This window comes from Planococcus citri, chromosome 2, assembly GCF_950023065.1.
Source record: "Planococcus citri chromosome 2, ihPlaCitr1.1, whole genome shotgun sequence".
Taxonomy (NCBI): domain Eukaryota; kingdom Metazoa; phylum Arthropoda; class Insecta; order Hemiptera; family Pseudococcidae; genus Planococcus; species Planococcus citri.
The window spans coordinates 43,744,009-43,758,102 of record NC_088678.1 but is presented as its reverse complement, the minus strand read 5'-3'; the positions used below and the strand labels follow the sequence as shown (position 1 = coordinate 43,758,102).

Below are 14,094 nucleotides of genomic sequence, written 5' to 3'. Positions count from 1 at the left end.
TAAATTTCGACTGGAGTGTGAAAATGTTGTGAAATTATGTAGAAACACTCAAAAATGCTTTATGCAAGATACACACACACACACACAAAGATCAAATCACCAAAATAAGTTATATTATGTACGTAAACGTATAACAACACCAAATACTTTTCCCTCCGAATTCAAAGGTATGCAATACAAATTACGTCCTCACAAACATCAACCATGTAGCATGCACTGATTACGTTTCATTCACTTTCCTGGGAAGTATGTCATTTTGCAGGGAATTAAGAGGTTGGTACGCCTAACTAAATCTGTTGCCTGCTTAGTAAAACTCGCATGATAACCGTATTGCGGCGTTGCCACTAGTAGCCCGCAGTCAGCCCGGGTCGGACTCCAAAGGCAGTACCCAAATTTTTGCTAATTTTGCTCATTTATTTAACGGCATCAACGCTTTAACAAATTAACAAGAGAAAAGTTTGCAAACTTTCAACTTACAGAGATATCCGACTTTCGTACAGATTGAGATTCAAGAAGCAGAAACAGGTGTAGACCCTCGACTCGGCCTCAGCTCTTGAGTCTAGACCAAGTCGCCAACGCCTGTCAGCCTGTCTTTTCGAATTTTCAACTATCTAGTTATTAGCTAGTTATCTACCGTTTCGAGTTTCATTTCAACGAATAAAATGCGAGAATGTTCGAAATTTGTAGGGGAAAAATCAAAAAAAGGCATTTTACCTACCAGTCTGAGTCTCCACTCTTTTCTCAATAATTAGAAAGTCACTTGCAGAGACAACTGGAAATATTCAATTCGCATTTAAATGGTCTGAGAAGAAAAATATAAAAATAAGCCTCCTACTCAATTTCATTATAAATTCTAACAATGAATAATTCGAGCATTTGTTCATTTTTTTTTACCATGAATGCACTCATATTTTCAAATGAAATTCAAGTTCATTACCAAAACTCACACTTCGGTATGAATCGTTGTTTGTTGATGAATGAATTCATAACGAGTTATCGTAGGTACCTACGTAATCGATTGATAAATTGACGAATTAAGAAAATAACATCATATACCTACAAGTAGGATTCGGCATTAATTCACATGGACAAGAATAAAGCTTCACATTTTCATACAATATTTATTACTATGAACGACACATCAGGAATTTTGCTCACAAACGTATAATTAACATCACGTAACGTGATATGTACTCGACATACACAAGACCAAAAAGATGAAAACTACTAATTAACACAGGACTACATTCATCAATTGCAAACTATGAATTTGTGATTTGAAGTACGGCGAAGAGGGACAAGTGTGCGGGAACAGCTGCAATATGTAAAATCTTTACGAAAGTTGCAACAGAATCACTTCAATTACAACTTCAGAAACCGCTTTCAACAGGTATTTACTTCAGCTGTCGCTTGAGAAAAAAACTAAGCTGAAATGAATAGGCACTCTACGAACAGACAATCACTTGTTTCATAATCTGCGAGATTTGTGGTGTTTCAGTTCAGGAACCAGCTGGATTTCTACAAAACTAAATTTTAAACGTTTCTGCATGAAATGTATCATGAGAGTGAAAAAATGAAGCAAATTTTTTTTGAAAGGACTGAATAAGCAAGTGCTAATAAAAATGTTTCTATGTTTCAAATCACTACGCATGACTGATGGCCATGCATATCATTTCATACTGAAGAATAATCTACTTGAGAAACCCGGATTGAATGTATGAGAAGCAATTCTCGAACATTATATCGCGCAATAAGTTTTCACAGTACAATAGTACATGAGTATAACACCATGTTCTACGTGAACGAACACCATAGCTCTCCATAAAAATCGAAAGTTAACTTCGATCTGCGATCATGCCGTTAAACGTGAGTTCATTCGATGCTGCTAGATACATTTTACAGGATCTGTAGCTGCTCCTTTTGATATACTCGATTTCAGCGCTGATAATCAAAACGTAATAATTTTATGAGCCAAAACTTACTTCAGCACCGGAAAAACGATTATAAACGAGCAAACGGGATCATCAGCACTGACAACAAATGCGCAAGTAACCTACACAGGCTCAAGCACGACTCTACAATAATAGCTTTCTGGGCCAGATCACCGGCATCACTGCTCTATACACAGGAGAGCAGGGCAACGTACAGAGATGCTGCATTATGTTTAATCGAAGCCGGTGGCAGGACGGCACAGAGACTTTTAGGTAAAGGCAGATAAAGGGCATTACGCGCATATTCTGGATCCACAGACTAAAACGAACAATTCAAAGCATTTTTCACATCACCGAAATCTTGATCGCCGTACGCTCGCAATAGTTTTTAATCTTTCGAACCTGCAAGAATTTAGAATTTCGAAGTCTCCAAAATACATATCTAGGAAGGTACTACAGTACAAACCTCGAAAATTCGATCACGTAGTTTACCTCCGCTTGTATGCTATTATTTCCCCTTTCTTTAAAAGCTTTCTCAACTGCCACGAATCTCGTCAGGTCAAACGATTTAATATCAAATAACTGCTAATCATCCTACAGGACCAATTATTCCCGCACCCATTCGTAATTTTTTTTCTCAAAAAATAAAAAAAAAGAAAACGAAACCGAAAAAACAAATTAAAAAACGGCCACTCAGCAAACAGCAGTCACCTGCGTTCAACGGCAGCAACGCAGCAGCATTCACCACCTGCGGTTAATAAAGATTTATAAATACGAGTAATACAAATTTACAACACAGTTGTTTTAGAATATAAAAATCATACAGCACATCATAAATGAATTACAACATTAATGTAGGCTTAAGTTGAAATTATCAAAGGAAGTCCAAATTGTACTATAGTCAGAATACTTATAGGCCTTTTTTTGGGGAAGTATATACTTGAAATGAATCATAAGAAAGTGCATTTCAACAGATCGAAAGTAAATTTTAAATTATATGCTAGGTTAATAGTCGAATTAAAAACTACACTAATTGCCTTTTTACAATACATTAATCGTGAAGTGATTAGTTGTTTTGTTTCGAGTGTGAACTGATAGAAATGATGTTCGTTCAATAACGCGACAATAAAAACGTTACCAAAAAGATAACCAAATCATGTTTGTTTTTAATCTTCTTCAGAAAACATTCAAGACAAAACATACGATTGAAAATACAAAAGAATATCGCTGAGACTTGCACTGTAAATAATTCGATACTCAAACTACGAAAAATCCCACTAAAAGGAGACTGAAACTATACATAATTGAGGATAATTATAAAACTGTTATCAATTAACAAGAAAATATATCAGAAAAGGAATATTAAATAAAAGAAAAAAAATTCTCAAGCGAATGAATACATAACATGAATCAAAAAATTGGTCAAAATTTTGTCATCTTTCATACAACGTTTCGAGGCGAGATTAACTCTAGTAATTTAATAAAAAGAAAATTTGAAAATAAAATTAATTCTAATTTGCAGTTGACTGAAACAGTAGTCAAATTAAGTAATATGTATTTAAAAATTAATATCGTATCGGCAAAATTGAAATGAAATTTATAGCAGGATCAATAGTTGACCCTGCATTGATAAATAAAGAAAAACTTAAGAAAAAGAAACTATCATGGAATCCATATACCTTATTGAAGTAAGAGTTGAATAAATTTCGTACAACATGGGTCATGCACCGACGATGAAAAACCTCCTAAAATAGAAAGTACACAAGAAGTTGCATTAATACATGCGACGAATGACTGTAACAATAGACGATTATAAAATGATTCTTACATATTGGGGAAGATGAAAAGCGTAGGCTACTGCAATTTAAGGAGTTCGGGAACGCGAATGTTTGCGTTGAGCTGGACTTCTACGTTGCGGACTTCTGCTCTCGGACCTAGAAGAACGTGATTTTGACCTGCTGTAAGAACGCTTGCGAGAACGGGACCTAGATCTGGATCGCGAATAAGAACGACGACCACGATCGTAAGATCGAGAACGTCCATAGCTGTAGATAATATCGGTAATTAGAAGCGTAATTTTAGAAAATATCAAAAATTAATAGGAAATAAGTTACCTCCGACCCCTGTAGTTACTTCTACCACCGTATCTAGGAGAAGCGGGACGTCCATAACGAGCCATTTGCACTCTCAATTCCCTGCCGTCCAACATTCTACCGTCCATAGCATCCAACGCATCTTCGGCATCTTTCTTATCGTAGAACCTGCAAAACATCTCAATATGCTTACTTATGCCCAAAATGGCTTGAGTTGAATAATAGTTTGTTGAAAAACTTTTACCTAACGAAAGCGAAACCCCGACTTTCACGAGTGAATCTGTCGCGTGGTATATAGATATCTCCAACTTCACCGCATCTTTCGAATACGCGTCTCAAATCGTCAGGCGTAGTGCGATAGGTGAGATTATCTACCTTCAAAGAAATCATGTTTTCCGTTCTGGAAGATGAACCGCGACTTCCACCTCCGCGACTCATTTTGGAAAACTCTACAGATCACCAATATAAAACGAACAACGCGATTAATACGCGTTAACTTCAATTAATTAAAGAAATAACATGGAACACGCTTCGCATAATACATAAAATGAAAGTCACATCAACAATGCGTGAATCTAGAAAGCTACTAGCCATGAGAGTTATTAGATTCACCAAGTCAATGCAAAATAAATTAGTAATATATTTCTCCGCTTGGAGCAGCGTATGAAATTCTATGAAGTTTCAATTTTGAATAAAATTCAATTTATAATTTTTATATTATATTTTTTTTCTCGTATGTTAGTGAACAAATGAAAATTTCATCGATTCTTCGCCTTTCGGAGACCAATGCCTTTCTCTCAATTGATTATAACAAAATTTTCTGTTTTCAAAAATTCAATCAGATCTGGAAAAATTGCTTCAAAATTGAAATTCACCAGTATCACCACTCAACCAAACTCCAAGTCCAAAGTCTAAACTCCAAAGTTTAGTTTAGTCGATAGTCACTTTAGTGATCCCTAACGTTTATGATTAGTGGTGGGATATTATCGATATTTATCGATATATATCGATATTGGCTGCCGTCGATATATATCGATATTTTGAATCCGATAATCGATATTATGAGATTGCCTATTTCCTTTGTTTATTTTGCGATATTGTTCACTTCAGTCGCAATAATTTATTAAAAATAAAGTTCATTTTTTATACACTAATTTTGTAATATCTACGTAATTATATAAGTATGCATACTTGCATAGTTTAGGTATTTATTGTGCCTATTTCAATTTTTATCAACTCATTACAAAAAATTAAGAAATTACTGAAGACAAGAACTCAAACTGATGATATGATTGCCAAACAGTACCGGTGACAGGATGTTTTCTTGGAGGGGGATAATTGGGTCCGAACCAAAAAATTTTGCTATCTCGTTTTTTATTTGGAGGGGGGGTGTCAAGCTTCTCGAAGAGCAGAAACCAAAAAAATATGTCACTTATGTATTTAATTTTTAAAAAGGAGGGACCTTCAGTGACTGAAATTTGCCTGCAAAGTAGTATTTAAAGTAAACAGTGTTCGAATATACCTATAATGATGGGCTTGAGAAAAAGAAAAATGCCTCTTCCTCTAAAAAAATATTTAAAAAATGAAGTTATATGTACTACCCAAGTAAAGTAGGTAATCAATCAAACAAGAGCGCAAAAATGGTTGGAAAATTCCCACTTTTTAGTTCCTCCATACATCAAATCCCCCCAAACCGGATTCGGGGGGGGGTGTCCCAAATCCCCCCCCTTCAAACCGGCACTGTTACCAAAAATTGTTTTAGTGCGGGTCAGATCTTTTATGCTTTGAGCGACTTTCTTCAAGTAAGTATGCAACTAAAGATACAATACATGTGTAATAGTTGCATATAGACCAGACTGCAGGGACATAAAATGAAGCAGAAATTAAAATTTTTCAAAACGCTTTTTTTAAAATTATTTGGTTTTTTATCATTCAGATAATTCGAAATCGGAACATTCGAACATTAAATTCGCATTTGTAAGTGCATGCGCGTGCAGATTGTAATGATTTTAGTGCCACTACATCACGAGTAAAATTTTCTTCAAGACTATATCGAATAAAATTCCGTTATTTAAATTTTTCGGAAATTTATTGAAGAAAAATTACAGTTAATTGCCAACTAAGCGAGTATTATGAAAACTGAGGGAGATTTATTAGGAGATCATTGGCTTTTTCGCACTGCCACCCACACTCACTCTTGGCCTCTTGCTCGCCCTAAATATTTTTTTCCGCGAAATGGAGTGACTCAAATTCAACGCTTTTTAAAATGAAAATACCGCTTTTTGTGACTTAATATGTATATCATTTTTTTTTAGGAGTGTGGTAGGTCTACATACTTATATAGATACCTATTTAATGTAAATTGAAATTTTTTAAAAATAGATAGTTCTTGCAATTTGATTATAAAATAATGTTGGATGTGACTACTAATACCTATGCATATGTATAATTGATTATCATTTTGGCCAGACCCATTACAAAAACCTTTGCAAACCATCACTAGGAGGCCTAGAGCCCTGCGCCGACGACGAAATGATCGGCGGCGGCTATGGTGAGCGCAGCGTTGTGGCTGGCGGCGTAGCCGATTCCAGCCGACGTTTCCGGCGGCGGCAAAAATTTTACTCGGCTGCGGCTCAGCCGGCTACAAAGATTGAAATTTTGAGGTAATTTTCCGTAAATCATAAAATTACCTCAAAATACAAATTTTTTGCGAAAATTATTCAGCTTCTCAAATAAGCATTTAGCATTCTTTTCCAAGCTGAGAAGAGAAATCATTCTAGGTAGTGCGTGGCAAAATTGAGAAATTTAGCCACTCGAAAAAATCCAAAATATGAGGAAAATTTCCCTGAAATTTGCCATTTGAGTGATTTAAATCGGCTCAGCCGAGCAAGGCGGCTTCAAAAATTTTTAAAGCGGCGGCGGCGGCTCAAAAAATGTGTGAAAAATTGGTGGCGGCGGCGGCGGCGCGGCGCGGCGGCGCAGAGCTCTACGTAGGAGCATAACCAAAATATCAAAACCATAAGGGACCAAGTGGTTTCTCAAATTTTTTCACTAATTATTGGTAATTTGATAAATCAAAAGTTATTCAATAAAAAAAATTTCGGTTACCATTTTCAAAATTTCCGTTTGGAATTTTTACCATTTATCCATTTCCCCTTTCAGGCATAAGCAAATTATGTACCTGAAATCATTTCTGCACACTTCTGCTTATGATGTTTAACATTTCAATGAGTGAACAAGCAGCTAGCGATGTATTTATGCATATGTATTAAACCTGTTTGCGACGACACCGACACCCTCTTCTGCTAAACATGAACCTAGCACATTCAATTTTGGAAGTGAAACGGTTACTCTCACCAGGCAAACACTTACCGCCTCGAAATTCCCACAAATTCGTGTACTTTTTTTACCCATCGAAAAATTATGTTCAACCCTAGTGGAAATGAACTTTCCAAAGTTTTTTTCACTACCTATCCTATTACCATGACCACGAATTTTCTGCTTGTTTAATTCTTTTCTTTCACATCGCAGATGAACACTTTTATGGGAGGAATTTACTCATTTTTTTTGTTGTCTCAGCCTACGAAACACTTCATACGAGTAATTCATGGGGATCGATTGATTGGATCACAACAGATTTGAAATCGAAGTGGAAGTACCTAATTGTATCAAAAATTATGCCTAATCAGTGATCGGGCTTTTGTTTCAGTCATGCATTCACCTTCAAAAATCTTTTTTTCTTGCGACTTTGAAGATGCTAAAAACCCTCATAAATGTCAAAAAAACGAGTAAAATAATTAAATTTTATTTGCATTTCTGAAAAGTACGCAAAATTTTCTTTCAGATGATCAAAAAGATCTATTGAAATCGATGGTCGCGATACAAAAATAATTATCAAAACTAGGTACGAAAACCCACTAAAATTGCTAACTTGCCAACGAGCCAAAATCAGTACCTACCTACACGTGAAAATTAAAACCAAATTGTACATGCAAAAATCAAAACCCGAACAAAAACAATTTTTTCTCGATTATGATATTTCATTTTTCTTCATAACTAATCTGGATTCATTTTTGATTTTTAGTTTTTGGTTACCTACTTTTCGAAGTTTTCACCCAAACTCCATTGAGTGGACACCAGACCTTAGTTGAAACTTCTTGATGCAAAATTTTTTTCTTTTAAATTAGAAATTGAAATTTCACTTCCTCGATTCACCTATTTAAAACCAAAACGTTTCTTAACCCAAACCAAAAATTACTGATGTAATCACCCCTCCCCCTTCTGGCCAGAAACTTTTCCGGAAATTGGGCGATATGCGATATGGTTTGGCGAAAAGTTGGAAAAGTGACACGGTTGGGTTTGGGAATGCAGAAAAATGAATCTTGTTTCAATACAGTGTAGGTTAACATTTAAAAAATGAGAACAATTTGATGATAACTGATAACAAATCTAATTTACTTTAAAATTTTGTTCTAGCTTCAGCTACTTCTAAAAAGAACGGCGAGCCCTTGGAAAAATGTTTAACTTATGTAAGATGAAATTCAAGCCTCCAAAACTGCTGCATACACCTTTCAAAAAAAATCGACAAAATTTCAGTCCTTCTCCTCCAAACAGATCACTTCTTCACTCTTCTGTTTCCAACAGTGATAAATGATAATTTAAAAGAATTACAAAATTTTTCAGAGTAAAAATACCTACATGTGAAAAAAGTAGTCAACTAGGTAGATACCTACTGTAGTTAAATTTCATTTTGAAAAAAAAAATGAAATATTTCATCTTGAAAATGTTGCAATTATTTATTTTACTGCAAGCATCGTTAGTTCGGTCCAAAAATTATGAAAAAAACTCGCAAACTGCAACCAACCGCAAAACGGAAGTATTTTTATGAAAAATAATCATGGTTGTAAAAATTAATTTTTATAGTTGCTCGGTAGCGTCGTAAAAAAATACGAAAAAAAAACTACAAAACGAAGACTTCTGTTCCAGTCAACTCTAACAATTTCCTTACGGGTTATAAAGTTGAAATCCCGATAAAAAGCCCGAAATTAAATGAATCGTTTTCGTTAATCTACGACAATAATTTATGTATTAAAATGCGACATTGTCCGTGAGTCACCCTTTTTGCATTATGTCAGTTTATAAACTGTTCGGTGAGGTACTACACGGGGGAGAAAAATCTGCGCGCGTCTCTCACCGCGTGCTAAACCTTCTCCACCGCATCCTTCTATACCGCAATCATAAGAAACAATATCAGTTACTGTTAGTTTACACCGATCGCGTAACAAAGATCGTTGGCGTTTATATCGCTCTTTTTCTCTCTTATCTTCTTTTATTTCTCTATCTTCTCTTATTTTCACGTCTATCACTTCCGCCTTCCTCTACCCTCTCCCTCTCCTGTCTCACTTTCTTCTCAACTTTTTTTTCTCAAAATCTGTAAATTTCGCCGCTGCTTCCTCCCTTTCTCTCATCTCACTTTTCGTCTGCAAAGTTGTTTCGTTATTACTCAAAACCGATTACCACCTGATAAAATTCGAGTGACCGATTCTTCGAGGTATTTTTTTCGTTCGTGTCCGACTGCAATTTTTTTTTTCGATGTTGGTGTGATTTTGTTGTTGTTGCGCGAATTTATGACGGAATTATTTTGGGTAATTTTTGGACTAACTTAATGGGAGGAGTGATAGTGGTGCATTGGACGTCTTGGACTAGTGTGTGTTGTTCATCTTTTGTGCAATGGATGCCTTTCCCAAATCAGTCATTGTTCGGACTCGTCGGAAACAGACTAAACCTCAACGGAAAAAAAGTAAGTGATTGTGAATGAACTTTACCAAAAAATCATGTGCTGTATGTATTTCGCCGGTTCGGTAGCCATCGTTCCACTCGTAGCTTTCCAGTTCATACCTGTGCCTGTGTTGACAATATTGTCCCTGGGCACTCGGATCTGAAAAGTGAATACACTAATACATACAAGATTGTAGGAGGTATAATTCTTACTTCATCGATGGTTACCAGTTTTCCTATGTTTTGCAATTCTATCAATTGCATCTGTCATAATTCATTCGTCGTCGTCGTCGTCGGTCACATTGTTTATTGTAGGTATGTTTATGTTTTCAAATGCAACGCTCTCGAGTGCATCGCTAGATTTATGCATTTAAAATTGTGCGAATTGAAATTTTGTATAAAAATTGGGTTCATTTATTCGCATGAATTATTTACCAGTCAGGTTATTGGCTTTTCATACTTGTGTGATTCATTCTAGAAAATCAAACTACCGTAATATTTTCTATCAAGTGTTCGTACATTTTATTTATGGCATGATAAGAATGAATGAAATGTTTTCGTGATTGATAGTAGGTAAATGTTTTAAAAGATCTTGATGAGCTGGTGTGTAATTTGCTGAAGAATGTAGTGATGAAAAATACCTACGAGTAAGAATCAATGGTGATAATCGGACAGACGAACCCTCATTAAAACTTTTCAATTTGAGATAATGTAATCTACCTGTTAATCTATTAGTTTGATCCAAAATAAGAATGCAAATTCACTCGAATTATCGCTAGTCATACCATTCTGCATGGATTCATGTTTTGTTCATCATAAAAATGTCGCTTTGTTTGTTCGACAGTGTAAAAGGTTGTTTCTGTGCTCTACCAGGTACATACCTACCTGATTAATTAAATTATGGTGATTGATTATCAGTCCCTTTGCAGATTCTTATCACAAAAATGTTAGATTGGTTGCCTTATCTGATGTTGACAGATTGTCATGTTGTTGCACCTTTAAAAATATGAATGGTGATTGGTCAATGCTGTAATAACATTGTTGCCAGTTCTGAGTTTTCATTGCAAAAATGTCAGCAGGCTGATAAGAACCTAATCAAAGTTATGTATGCAATTCGGTGCAAGCATGTACTTGGTACTTGGTGTTTTTTTAGACAATTTAGCTAAAGTAAATCATCTGTCTAGCGTTTGAGACCTAATTAGTATGTTTTTTACACGGACTCTCAAAAATCTGGGTTTTAGACTTTTTTTGAATCTCTTTTTAAAACCCTTTTTTGATCCCAATTTCCAACCATCAACTTTCAAAACTGTAAAAGTCTTTTTGAATGAAATCCAAAATCCACTTTAAGAAGCTACTTACTACCATTGCAGATTCTTGTGGATTCTAAATCTATTGAAATCCGTGTGTCGTTGTACCCATCTCACAAATTGATTTGCCTATATATAAATGGTTCTTGAATGTTGAAATGAAATAACTTCGCACGTAATATTGCCAATATTCAATCTGCAGATTTGTGAAATCTAACCTACCTACACCTATAGCTCACCTGCAGTGAATCAAGGAGCAGTTTTTTTGTTTGATTATTTTGTAATAAGCGACGAATGAGATTATACACTCGAAAGAGTATCGTATTATGGTCGGATTTTTGCTTCAATGAAGAAGTTTAGGTTTGTAGGAAAAAGTTTTCTTTCTTCCTTCGGGACGTCAACGTGGAAGATAAATGTTTACCGGAGTTGGTGACCTTGAAAATTTCGGATTACCGTACGCATTGCGTTGATTACTTTTTGAACGTTTTTGGTGACTTTGCACAGCGAATAAATTGCAACGATATCTCGAATTAGGCTTTTTAAAGTATCGTTGTTCTTTTTTGAAACGCCGGACAAATCTTTCAAGTTGACTTTTCGAACCAGGATCAATGTGAAATGGATTGAATACCTATATATACCTATCAAGATTTTTCTCAGCTTCTTTATCAGTATTGGTAATTGAAATGCATGTTGATGTACTTAGTATGAGATATCTTATTAGCAAAGTGGGTTATTTGATGTTGCATCATGGAAGTTTTCGAACCTATAGGTACTGTTTCCTATATTGTAGTACAGTTATATGATCTTCAAAATTTATGCACTTACGTATACTTAAAACCACAAGCTCTAGAGATTATCCCCGAGATATTTGTGATTCTTTCTTTTTAACAAAATATCATCACGTTATACGTAAATTTTAATGCATTTGCGGTACGATTACAAATTAAAATTAATTGTGTTAAGTTAAATTTCTGCATTCTAAAGTATCTAACTGATGGTAATTTGTTCACTGCGCGAGAACGTGTACTTATCTAATGGAACATTTTGATCAAGTTTTCAACGCTTGTACAATTATTGTCTAGATATCGTCGGTTTAAATTCTTCTTGAAAATATAACGTTGAAAGATTATAAAAGCATGTATCTTAATGAAATGCTCTTGCTCTTTTTGAACAGGTCCGTTATGAACAATAAGTATACGAAGTTGCTCACTTAGTTATATGTTCTTATATCATTAAAATTCTCATCGCTTTTTCCATGCATAGGTACTCTTAATTTTAAAAGCGGTTGTTTTTTGTTATGAATTTTTTTCCAGGTTTTCAATTTTAAGAGTTTTCAAGTAGGGTAACTCGAGCATCGCGGAATACCGCGAGCTTGAAAATAAGTTATGTATAAAAATTCACACGCAAATGACAAAACTCTGGGTATATGGTACTTGATGAAAATGGAAAAAATACTATTTCATTTTAATAGAATGGATTTAGTCCAGTAAAATTAGGTTGGAAGGTTAGAACCTTGAAATATCAACGCGTTAGTTGAATTTTGCATTATTTATGAATAAAGGTTGAATTGCTGAATTCCTCGTGCTTAACCTCCTGCTCCTCTGTTGTGAGTATGATTTAAAGTTGGGGAAGTGGTAGCAGAAAACTATGGAAAATTGATTTTTTAAGTTATATTTTCAAAATTAAATTGAAACCGCTCAATTTTTCCTAAACTGCATTACCCGTTTTACTTATCTAGGTACCTATTAGAGTGAGAAATTGAACTATTTTTCACGAAATGGGTTCTTAATCTCACGATAGATGAGCTACTGAGGCTTTCCCTCTAAATTTGGAAAAAATTATTTTCAAGCTGAAAAAGTACTTTAGAAGGGAACCTCTTGAGGTGTCATCATCCGATTTGAACGGGACTTGCATGGTCTAAAACCCCCAAAACCAAATTTTCAGCTGCCCAACTTCATTTTTCTATTTTTGGCAAACGTTTGAAAATTCAAAATTGACTGCTTTTGGTGATTTATGTTTTTTTTTAAAAGTAGGTACGTAGGTACATGATCAGTAAACATGATCAAAATAAGTTCTAAAAGTAAAACTGATAATAATTCCCCAAATCCAAATGTCACCATTTCCAGCCACTCTGGGGCCTTCAGCACGATTTTCAATTTCTCCAGAATTTTGAATTTGCTCCAGAAGGCGTGAATATAAAGCTGGGCAGCTAAAAATTGAGTTGTGTGTTATACTCGATCTGTTTTACAATTTATCCACATTTGAGCCGATTTTGGGAAAGACACCTAGAGTGGTTTTTTGACCAGATTTTTTCATAATAAAAATATCAAAAAAATCAAAAGTTTCCCTCTTGCAAGAGGATTGTGGGGTGGTTCTGAAATCGATACAGCGATTCGTGCCAATTTCCAAAATTTCCTCGCAAAAGGGAAACTTTTGATTTTTTGAGAACCTGTGATACAGGATTAGGTACTCTTAATATAGCTCCTCATCTAATCGTAATGTTTGATTGGATCATCCTGTTTATGTTGAAATTTAAAAATACCTCCGTTCATTTGCATTCAACTTTTTCAAACGTAGATTTTTTTGTCGAAAAAAGGAATAAATCGAATAAAAATGATGCCTAAACTTATTCCTGCGTAGTCCATCAGCGAACCTATCGCTGTATAAAATATTCGTTTAAAAAACCGCGAAGATGAAAGGGTGAATCTGCCGGTGCCCACCATCGACGGCCCTTTTTTTCATGAATACAACGATGTTAATGCTTGGAGGGTCATTCGGTAGTCAATACAAAGTCAACTCGACAGCTGGAAATACTCATTTTGAAAAAGTGAAAATAAGGGTGCTGTGTTTATAATAAAATATTTCAAATTTTTACTCCAGAAACACACTCGATTCAAACAAAGTGCTTTGATCGATGAACAAAATGCCTAATATGTAGTTGGCTAATTTCAATTTAAATCGATCCTAACACACTCGATTCAAACA

The 14,094-nt window shown here is 35.0% G+C and overlaps 2 protein-coding genes across 7 annotated transcripts in view; one reads left to right on the top strand and one right to left on the bottom strand.

The window, feature by feature from the left end:
• Positions 1-1,101: 1,101 nt before the first annotated feature.
• On the bottom strand, positions 1,102-4,596 carry LOC135835916 (serine/arginine-rich splicing factor 2-like). 4 transcript variants are annotated; one of them, XR_010556970.1, is made up of 5 exons: positions 4,269-4,592; positions 4,046-4,192; positions 3,760-3,976; positions 2,398-3,676; positions 1,102-2,333 (listed from the first exon to the last, which is right to left on the bottom strand). XR_010556970.1 is itself a non-coding variant. In XM_065350420.1 (4 exons), the coding sequence occupies exons 1-3, from the start codon at positions 4,460-4,462 to the stop codon at positions 3,796-3,798; spliced, it is 468 nt and encodes a 155-aa protein (XP_065206492.1). In that variant the 5' UTR covers positions 4,463-4,596; the 3' UTR covers positions 1,102-3,676; positions 3,760-3,795. The 4 variants fall into 4 exon arrangements, 2 of the variants coding, with proteins under 2 accessions (XP_065206492.1, XP_065206491.1); XR_010556971.1 differs by having other exon boundaries at positions 1,102-2,679; positions 3,611-3,676; XM_065350420.1 differs by having other exon boundaries at positions 1,102-3,676; positions 3,760-3,922; positions 4,269-4,596.
• Positions 4,597-9,271: 4,675 nt separating this feature from the next.
• Positions 9,272-14,094, top strand: part of zfh1 (Zn finger homeodomain 1) — a 358,078-nt gene continuing 353,255 nt past the window's right edge. For all 3 annotated transcript variants that reach the window (XM_065350413.1, XM_065350414.1, XM_065350412.1), the window contains exon 1: positions 9,272-9,824. In XM_065350413.1, coding sequence (XP_065206485.1) covers positions 9,755-9,824 — 70 coding nt within the window. In that variant the 5' untranslated portion in view covers positions 9,272-9,754. The remainder of the gene's footprint in view (positions 9,825-14,094) is intronic.

Excerpts from the sequence above, each read along its gene's own strand:
- LOC135835916 (XM_065350419.1), bottom strand. The coding sequence starts at position 4,462 with ATGAGTCGCGGAGGTGGAAGTCGCGGTTCATCTTCCAGAACGGAAAAC. Across the intron at positions 4,193-4,268 it reads CGGGGTTTCGCTTTCGTTAG|GTTCTACGATAAGAAAGATG; the intron begins GTAAAAGTTTTT and ends GATGTTTTGCAG. Across the intron at positions 3,977-4,045 it reads AGTAACTACAGGGGTCGGAG|CTATGGACGTTCTCGATCTT; the intron begins GTAACTTATTTC and ends TATTATCTACAG.